A 10,159-nucleotide genomic window follows, 5' to 3' on the forward strand; every position below is an offset into this window, starting at 1 on the left:
TTGCTTATAGGTGTTCTGTAGATTAATGCATTCTCTATGAATTTGACCCAAACAAGTATTTCTTTCCTAATAATCAATAGTGGAGTAGCATAGGAAGCACTGAGTACAGAGGTAGGTTGGAGTACACGGTGATCCTCAGGAGCATGGATTTGTGTTTGACAGTGATGTGAGAATCGTTCAGCATCTCCAAGGCAGAGTGTCTAGTCCTCAATTCTCAAGTGCAAAATAGGCCTCTTTATGCATTTTGAAATTGTATTTAATATCACCCATTGCTGTAAATTAAAAACAAAACCAAACATGCTCTGAAAAAGTCTCAGCAAATACTGCAGGCAACCTTCTGAGATTTATAGTTTTGCTCTACAAGTTAGCTATTAGGAAATCATAAGTGGGTTGTCGAGAAAAGTACTAAGCATGAATTGTACTAATAATCACCCTTGAGAGCTATTGGAGAAGGCTGCCTGGGAAAAAAAAGAGATAAAATTCTACAGAAAATAAAAGGAAAATTGAATTATCTTTTGGAAAACAGTTCTGCATGTCTATAACCAATTTGTAGCTCTAGTTTAAATACTTTCCCTGTGTTGACAGGCTCAACCGGTTCCAGAGGAGATTGTCAAAAAAATCCTTGGAAACAAAGCAACTTTCAGTCCCATTGTCACTGTGGAGCCAAGAAGAAGAAAATTTCATAAGCCAATAACCATGACGATTCCGGTGCCACCTCCGTCAGGAGAAGGTGTAACCAATGGGTACAAAGGAGACACGACGCCCAGCCTTCGACTTTTATGTAGCATTACAGGTTAGGGAAAATCATGCTCTTTGCAAAGGTTTCTGAGACAGCAATGCCTCTGCGCTCACTCTCGTAACTGTACGACTCGTGCTTTCCATTACGGGAACGTTGGTGTGCTCGGTCCAAGAGAGTTCAGATCAGTTCTCCTGAGCAAAGCCAGCTGAGGTCATTTGAAAGGCTCCCACTGATTCCCTGGGCTTTGAATCTGCTCTCATGCCGTTGTAAAAGAACTTTGCCAGCAGATATTAAATGCTGTTTTATATTTAGTCAGTGTGAAGAATTTCAGCCTTGGCTATTAAATATGGTTGTCAGTAAAAGTAGTTTGCAGAAATAATTCTGCCCTAGGTGATATCAAGGGGTGTGGGGGGGGGATGCTATTGACTTGTAGGTATGTACTTTGCTCACATCAGCATCATTTTCTGGTGTGTAACGTATGATGTAATATATAATGTATAGCTCAGCTGTTGGAGAATATTATTGTCTAGGTTCTCTTTTCATGTGTGAAGCAAAGTAACTTAAGATATTCTTATGTAGTCTGTATATGCTTGGTGTTTGAAAGAAAATCTCCATGGTTTATATTTACGTAGGAGGTACTTCACCCGCGCAGTGGGAGGATATCACAGGCACCACTCCGCTGACGTTTTCAAATGACTGTGTCTCATTCACAACCAATGTTTCAGCCAGGTATGGTAACAGAGCTCGCCAAATGCACTTAGGGAGTAGTTTTCCTTGATTAACAAAGTGCATAGTTGTGGGGTTGTTTTTTGGCTTTCTGTAAGTCTTTTGCAAGACTGATGAAGTAGTAAGGGACCAGATGCTTCTTTGTCACTATGTATCAGCATCCCACACATCCAGTGTTGCACATGAAGCTTTGTCCTGGCCTTTTCTGCTGTGGTAATGTCTCCTGGCAATCACACATGCTGTTTCTCTAAAGGCTGCAGTGCCACACAGGGGTTTGTTTTTCTGCAAACAGCAACAGAAAGGAAAGTTTAAAATGCTCATTCAATAAAAAATTGGGGGGATTCATAAAAACATATTTGTTTAAAAAGTTAAAGACATTCAGTTTCTGGCTGTGGGCTTTTTAGTTGAAAATTACGTAAAATTACTCTCACAAAAATATCATTCGCCAAAAAATCATGGTTTGAAGTTAATTGTGATGGACTTAGTGAACTTACATACTGATGGGAGGCATTCAACAGGATCTGTACAAATCATGCATCCTAGTGGAGAAAATTCATGGTATGCCAGGTAAAGAGTTTATCATTCAGTACATAATTTTTGCACCTATAAAAAGCTTTATAAGGAGAGAGAATTGCTGAAAGAACCAGATAGATCAGAGCTGAAATGTTGTGTAAAGACTCATACAAACTACAAATTAAAATATTTATAACTTGTATTGAAACTGTCATCAAACTCTTAATCATAGGATGAGAAAATGACAGTATAACATCTACCTCTTTGGGAAACTTCACTGTGGGGATATTTGGGTTCAACCTATATGGGAGATATGATTTTGCTTGTATGTATGTGTTATAAAGGAGATTGTTTTAGCAAATCAAATGTACAGTGAAGCATCAGCACATTACAATATACATGGTGTGTGGTCACAAGAAATACAGTTTCCCTGCTTTGGCTTCAAATGAGGATTAATTAGACAGTTTTATGAGATATCAGTGTGAGAAGGGTCAAATAAGTATATCAACATTTCATTGCCATGTATTCTCATTTTTGGATGGTTAAAGCACCACTGAAACTAGAAGGAAAATTACAGCTTTGGAAAGTCTGCAAGGACAGTATGCATGCAAAATGGCCAAGGATCACAGGACATGGTTTCTCTTTAAAAGCTTAAGCAATATTTGAGCACAATGAAAAGTTGATTTAATGGTTTGCTTTTTCCCCACTCAGATTTTGGCTTGCAGACTGCCATCAAGTACTAGAGACTGTTGGGCTGGCAACACAGCTTTATAGAGAATTAATATGCGTTCCTTATATGGCAAAGTTTGTGATATTTGCCAAAATGAATGACCCTGTGGAATCCAATTTGCGTTGCTTCTGCATGACTGATGACAAAGTGGACAAAACTTTGGAGCAACAAGAGAATTTTGAAGAAGTTGCAAGAAGCAAAGACATTGAGGTATATTTCTTACTCACAGCTGACTTCCTCCTTGTAAATGGACAATGTGTTTTCCAGGTGGCAACAGGTCCTACAAAAGCCACTATAAGCCCAGTTAAATAAAGTTTCACAGCAAGGCTATATCAAAAAATTTCTTGAAAGGAGACCAGAAAAGGACAAGGTGGGGGGAGTATGAGGACCTGTCTCCAAATGGATGCCTCAGGCCAGTCTGCAGTGGGTTTTGCATGCGCTGCTGCCGAGTAGCCCTGGTTGGGCTTTGCAGACAGCTGAGCTGGAATTCCTTCTCGTTGGCCCCACAGAGACACAGTCATGAGTAGGGCTGCTTCGTGGTGAATACGTAGTCGCCAACACACTGTTTCTTGAAGGAAACCTACACATTCTTACTGCAGAAAAGCCACTCATGTAGCTCACATTTTCCCAAACTGCTTGCACTCATAAGATCGTGCCATATTGCACAGTGATCTTCTAATCTGTTCTTGAATTTAATCTGAGTGGGGACTTGTGCTAAACTTAGGAACTATGGTGAGAGAAATCACGATATGCTTATGTGCATGGATCTACTATGAAAAGAGGTTTTATTGACTTTTATTTATTGCTTTGATAGGTTCTGGAAGGAAAACCTATTTACGTTGATTGCTATGGAAATCTGGCCCCTTTGACTAAAGGAGGACAGCAGCTTGTTTTTAATTTTTATGCTTTCAAAGAAAATAGACTGCCATTCTCTATCAAGGTAAAAGCAAAACAAGCCAAATAATTCTGCTGGTATTTCCCGCCCTCTCCACCCCCAGTGATAACGCTTTTTCAGCCCAATAGGACTAACTTGCCCCAAGAATGTAAGTATCATTGTTTAATATGTGAATAACATGGAGAGGGTGCTTTGCATGAAGCCACAAAAGACCTGCTGGCAGAGCTGGGGCCAGAAAAACCATGATATGGATTCACAGCCTTTTATTAAAACCATATCTCAAGTTAGACCTTCAGAATATTACCAGTAGATCACTATTTCCCAGGGAGTAAGCAAAGGAGATGCATTCAATAACATACTGTACAGCAGAACAGCTTCCAAGAAGTGTGCACAGGCTGTTCATCTCTAAATTACCATGAATGGATGCTCACTTCCCTTACCGTTATCATAGCTGCCGTGCAAAGGAAGTTTTTAAGCATTTTGGTGAGCACAAGTGCAAAACGTGGCAGAAAAAATGAAGGTGAGCAGAAAATGTCTCTCAGTAATATCCCAGTATGAAACTGTCTGGTTGGACTCACTCAACATTTTGTCTTGCATGGATTTACCATCAGAGAGCTTCAGGCTGATCTAATTCTTTCATGGTAGCGCCTTTTCTCCTTCAGCACCTCAGGCTGAGCTCCAGCTCAGTAACATTGGTCTTTACCCATTAGATAGCTTCTTGCAGAAAGAAACTCTGAGAAATTCTCCAGAAACCTCCTCTAGGTATCTGGATTACTACATATTACTACACTGTACTAAAATTTCCTTTCTAGGTAAGAGACACCAGCCAGGAACCTTGTGGTCGATTATCGTTTTTGAAAGAACCAAAGACTACAAAAGGACTGCCACAAACAGCTGTTTGCAACTTGAATATCACTCTGCCAGCACACAAAAAGGTATTTGTTAGGAAAAGTAAACATTTTCCTTAGGGTTGGTTTGGTTTTATTTTTGCTCCTTTAGTTTTTGTCTATTTTTTTTTCTTTCCTGCTAGCGATAAAGAATCCCTGTGAAATGCCAGTAATGAGAATGCTTTGGAACATGATAAAGGCTTTTAAAATTTATGTTTTATTGGTTTCCTGTATGTAGAACGCTTTTAAAGTCTCCTGTTACTGTGGTGTCAAGTTCCTATAATTTTTATGATTCTGTTTACAGCTCATGCTTCAGCCTGCAAGTCATAGGTTTATGCTTTCAGTAATGTCACGTGTTGATTTGCATTGGATGTAAGATTTTTTTTCTTTTGTGTTGACATTTTGGATTTGCTTTGCCTTATAAATCAGCTTGCATTTTGTGCTCCCAATTTGGTCCTTTTCATATCCTGATATTCTTTTCCCTGCTGTCCATTATAATATTCCTTGTCTCTGCAATGCATCTTGGGACCAAAAGGAAACAGAGTCAGATCAAGATGATGAGGTAATATAAACACTGTCTTCTGTTTTTATTTCCTTCAGATTTAGTGAAGAAAAGTAATATGTTATAGAAAAAACCAAACAACTCTTTATAACTATGGCATTGAAATGATACCTACAGAATAACCATATCCGCAACATCTGATAGTCTGTTGCAAAACAGTAGAAGTACACAAATGTGCAAAACCCACGATTATTTATTATGAAGTTAAAGCAAACATTGAATAACAGCAGTCTAAAACATGACTTGTTTTCTTCTGATAAAGGATATAATTCTAAAATTCAGACCAAGTCCATTTTTGGCAAAATCAAGAAGAGTTTAGTGGATATGATTTTACCTCTTGGAATAATAGTGCCAATGCTTTGTTAACTTGTATTTTTGAGAAGGAAAGAAGTATTGCTGAGGCCACGATAGTGGTCTGTAACATTTTACTCCTGAAAATAAAGTGGATTCTTCTGAAAAAGCAAAATAACCAAGACCACTTTCTAAATATTGTGTACAAATCTATTTTCAAATAAAACTCAGATATTTGTAGCTTAAAAATCCACTGTTTGCTCGAGACTGCAATATTAGATTGTCAGGAAATTGAGTGGGTTTTACTCATTAGAGGTAGTAACAAATGAGATCACCTTATAAAAGAAACTACATAGCATCCCGTTTACCTAGCAGCAAAGTTTTCTTCTCTTCCTGGTGGCAAATAAATAGCAGGAGCCACCTGCTGATTAAAATAATAATAATAATAAAAAAAACCAAACCAAAACACCCTTTACATGTTAAAAAATAATAATAGCAACCACATCACTTTGTCTCCACAGGATTTGTTCCCAGTGAGCTATTATACAGCTATAACAATAGTTTTCTTTCTAAACAAACCATATTTTTAGCCACATAGTCAAGTAAGCTGATTTCTGAAGGATTTTTAATACTTAAGACATCACACTAGCAGCTATGCCATTGAACGCAGCGACTTATGATGCAATTTATTAGTTAACAATAATAGTCTGCTTTCTAATCTGCATCTTTGCATTTTGTGCCTATTAAAAAAATCCCCTCCCATGCCTTTTTTGTCCTTAATGTATTCACTTTAAAGCCAGTGTACATTGTGGTGTATGTGCTTTCAGGACAAATTAATTTGGGGTGAAATATTTGATCGGTCTAAGTTGTACTCTTATGAATGTTTTATGTCTGTATCTGTAGTCTTTTGTGTTGATCTCCTGTTTCTAGCCAAAGGTGGTTTATTTTACAGAGAATGAATAATATCATACTATTTCTAGTAGTGTAAAGCGGTTTATTGAGTGATAATGGGATAATATATTATTGAGATACTTTAAGGCAGGATCATGAGCTACATCTGCTGTCTAAGCTCTTCTGCCTCATAAGCAGAGATGTTGTGAGCAGGAAGGAACCCAGGGGGTCATCTCTTAGGGTTGCAGTCCCTTCCTTCCCTTGCCCCAGAAGGGCAGTAATTCACAGCAGGTTTCTGCCACCTCCGGTAGCCATGCTCCCTGCTCCACAGTGCCTGACACTCATTACATGGCAGACAGGAATGGAGACCGGCTCTGTCCATTCCCTGCCTGCTTGCCCAAATTTGCCTTCAGCATGCCTTCCTGAAGCTGAACGGAAGCATCCGTTCTCCCTTGTGGGGATGTGTACTGCAAAATGCAGCCCATCATGCTGAGGTTTGATGATTGTTCTGTTCAAATAGGGGATAGTGATACTAAAGGCACTAAACAGTATTATGTTTTGTTGCAGACGGAGAAAGCTGACCGGCGCCAGAACTTTGTCTCCCTTGCTTTACGTAAGCGCTACAGCTATCTGACTGAGCCTGGAATGAGTGAGTTGCTCTTACCAAAGTACTAAACCATATATACAAGATTTTTCATAAGAAGAGACATTTTTTCTATAAACGTTGTATTTGGTGTCACTCTGGAAAAAAAGAAAAAAGAAAAAAACACCTATGTAAAACAAAACTCTTGGATGGTCTGTGAACTCTTGTGTTGTGAGAGCTTGAAGAATCCTGACTGGCAAATGACATGTGTTAGTTAAGTAAAAATATAGTAGTTTTAAAAAGTGCCGTGTAGCTCCAGAGTCAGAGGATTGCAAATTGCTTTCAAAAAGAGTCTGTTCCTCTTCCCTTTGAAAGATTAGAGAGAGCTGCTGTAGAAGGGATTCTTATGCAAAAGTTCAGCAAGGCTGGAGAATGCCATTCAGATAAGCGCTTAAATGTTTAGATGCTTAGCCAAAATGGACTCTTTCATATTTTATATTTTCCCTTTTCTTTCTCCTTCCCTTCCCTTTGTCCTCTGTTCCCTGCAGATGCTTTTTATTCCCTGGCACCACACGTAGCTTCCTCTTAAACTTATGTTCCCCTTGACCAGACCTGTGGCATTTTTTTCCTTCCCTTTTAAATAAAATAATGTAGTTTGCTTAGCTTTTCTTCCCTCACCTCTCCTGTCTGAGGTTGACTGCTATTGTTCCCCATTCCCAGGCTTTTTCTTGCCTTTTTTTCCCTCATGAATTCTCAGTTGCTACCCTGCAACAGACCCTTTGATATAATTCCATAAAATCCATAGACAAACTTCATCGGGTCTTGGGAGTTCCCACTGGATGGCTGCTGTTTAATTATCCTATAAGATCTGTGGCTTCTTTGGATCAGATGTGCTCCAGAATATATTACACTTCTCAGGCCTGGAAGAAGACTTCAAGCATATAACATCTGAAGAAGCTATCAGATCTGCTGAGACATCTTGATGGACTGTTAAGGTATTGTCAAAGGCTTGATGGGAACTGAGAGAGAGGGAAAAGGAAGTTGCTTGAAAGGAGTTTGATGACTGTGGATGTTGCTTACAATTAGGTTTTCAGGCCTCAATGCGGGGAAAAAAAAAAAAGTCGTCTTATTTATTCACCAAAGGTCCATTAAGTCTCATTTCCAAAAAGTTGGAGGGGAAAAAATCTAAAACCACTTGAGCTGCACTCAAAAAAAAAAAAAAAGAGGGGTTAACACAGTAGACCTGACCATTCTTTAACCATTCTGTCCCTTTCAGCAATGGTTACTACTTAAGGCTGTGAGCTACCCAAAAAGGGTATGCAAAAATGATTGTGTTTGCCAGGAAAGATTGTAGATAGTGCTTTGGCCATCAGCCTGAGCACCACCTCCTGTGCACACGCAGCATGTATTCAGCAACTGCCGCTACCTCCTGCACCGTGCTGGTGCGAGGGGAGGATGTGATCTTGGAGGTGCAGCTCCTCCAGAGAGCACACACTACCCAACGCAGAGCCAGGACTGTGGCCGTGGCTGCTTTACACTGCAGGGTGTTTGCTCCAGGGATTGGATGCGAGTGATAAACCTCTACCTATTTCCAGTGAATCTGATGGCACAGTTCCTGCAGTTTTGGTAGCAGCAAGGGTTGTTCTTTTTACTCACACAAGCTTGTGCATGCATGCATGTGCACACATACAGATTTTTTATCTCTGCACCCCTGCCAGTGCCGGTGCGAAGGATATTCCCCTGCCTCCCTGTCCTCACCCCTGCTCAGGGAAAGGGATGAAAGGGAGCCTTGGCTCTTCCCAGCTGTAAGGTCCCCACAGAAGAGGAGTGCTGCAGTGGGTTAAACCTGCTCGGTCCTGGCTGTTTGCTTGCAGCTGAAGAGGAGCAAGCCTGAGCGGAGGCCACTTGTATGAGTTCACTCAGCACTTTCAGTTACCAGCTGCAAGCAAGGAAGTGTAGTTTGGTGCACAGAAGGTAGTAACTAACATCTGTTTTCTGATAAAATCTTGGATGCAGAGTGATGGAAACTGTTAAGGCCAAGAGTTTCCAGTAGCCAAAAAGGGCTGTTATATAAAACCACTCTTTAGAATATTATCCCACTCTAAAGTCTTGCGTGGTTGTGGGGATTTCTTTGCTATTTCAAAATAGTAAAATTGCCCAGTTCCCTGCTGTTTGAGTTATGTCATAGCTGCACACACTGGTAAATTACTCAATTTTCTTTGTACCGGTTCTTCTTCTCAGCTGCAATAAGGAGCACAGAAAAACCATCTCAAACATGTCCGAATCTGTGATTTAACAGGAGAAAGAGCAGTTAAGAGGGAAGCCTGTTGGTTTGATTTCCTCACTAGCCAGTTGTGATGGACTGGCTCATCACAGCGCAGTGGGGTCCCTGTAAAGACATTTCCAAACATAAACTGCTGAACAAGTTGTTTTGTTGTTAGTTCTTTTCAGAATGGTTTGGGGGTTTGTTTCTTGGACTTGGGACTGTATGAACTTTTGGTGAATGTTAGCAGCTGCTGCTAATTAATCTTCATAATAAAGTGTAGCTCGTTTAATGAAGTACACTGTGTTTTCTTCTTTGGGGGAAAAAGAAGTATGTTTGCACTTAAAAATAAAATTGCAAGGAAAAGTGGATGTTTCTTGACATAGGCTGTGCCAGTCAGGCCTAGCATTCAAGCTCTCTTCAACCTAAATGTTCTCATACTGCAATATCACCAGCCATCCACATAGCCTCTGGGCTTCAATTGGCTTCTGTAGGACCAGCACATTTCTCCTTGCAGGATATGGACCTGTAGTATACTGAATATTCACTATTCTATAAGAGTGTGTGTGCTTTAAGTTTAACAGTTTAGTATTAGCCTTGTTAAGCTTCTTTCATTGTCAGTTACTGTCTGTCTATAAGACAGATCAAGCAGGCTTGACAAATTATTAGTGTAACTTCAGAGAAAGGTATGCTGAATAAGTTGTTTGGATATTTTAGCTCCATTTCCAACTCTAACTTTAAAGAAAAAAAAAACCCCTCTAAGTTACTTTCAATGTCAACTCTCTGAATGTTACTGCTGTATCAGAGGATATGTATGCCTTAATGGGATTCCCAGAAATACTGTCTTCTGGAATGAGTACCTCCTGTGATGCAAAATGTGGTTGATGATGATTTTGTTTGAAATACCTATGAATAAGCTGAGTGTTCTGGGGGATGATAACAGGTTTCTCCTTGCCAGGAAGTTTTTGCATAATATATTGTTCTTTGACTGCTTTTCTAACGTTACCTTTTGAGAAATGTAAAGTTGAACAGGTCTGTCTTTGAGCTGATACAAGAAATCTCCTCAAAAGGTACCAAGA

General features: G+C 39.7%; 1 protein-coding gene across 1 annotated transcript in view; it reads left to right on the forward strand.

Annotated features, from left to right (window-relative positions):
• The window catches only part of ANK3 (ankyrin 3), a 212,148-nt gene that overhangs the window by 166,059 nt on the left and 35,930 nt on the right, over nucleotides 1–10,159 (forward strand). Inside the window, exons 30-35 of the mRNA XM_075025511.1 lie at nucleotides 586–793; nucleotides 1,372–1,468; nucleotides 2,690–2,918; nucleotides 3,523–3,648; nucleotides 4,416–4,538; nucleotides 6,802–6,883. Of these exons, the coding sequence (XP_074881612.1) occupies nucleotides 586–793; nucleotides 1,372–1,468; nucleotides 2,690–2,918; nucleotides 3,523–3,648; nucleotides 4,416–4,538; nucleotides 6,802–6,883 (865 nt within the window). The remainder of the gene's footprint in view (nucleotides 1–585; nucleotides 794–1,371; nucleotides 1,469–2,689; nucleotides 2,919–3,522; nucleotides 3,649–4,415; nucleotides 4,539–6,801; nucleotides 6,884–10,159) is intronic.

The sequence above is a fragment of the Buteo buteo genome, chromosome 4 (assembly GCF_964188355.1).
Source record: "Buteo buteo chromosome 4, bButBut1.hap1.1, whole genome shotgun sequence".
NCBI classification, from domain to species: domain Eukaryota; kingdom Metazoa; phylum Chordata; class Aves; order Accipitriformes; family Accipitridae; genus Buteo; species Buteo buteo.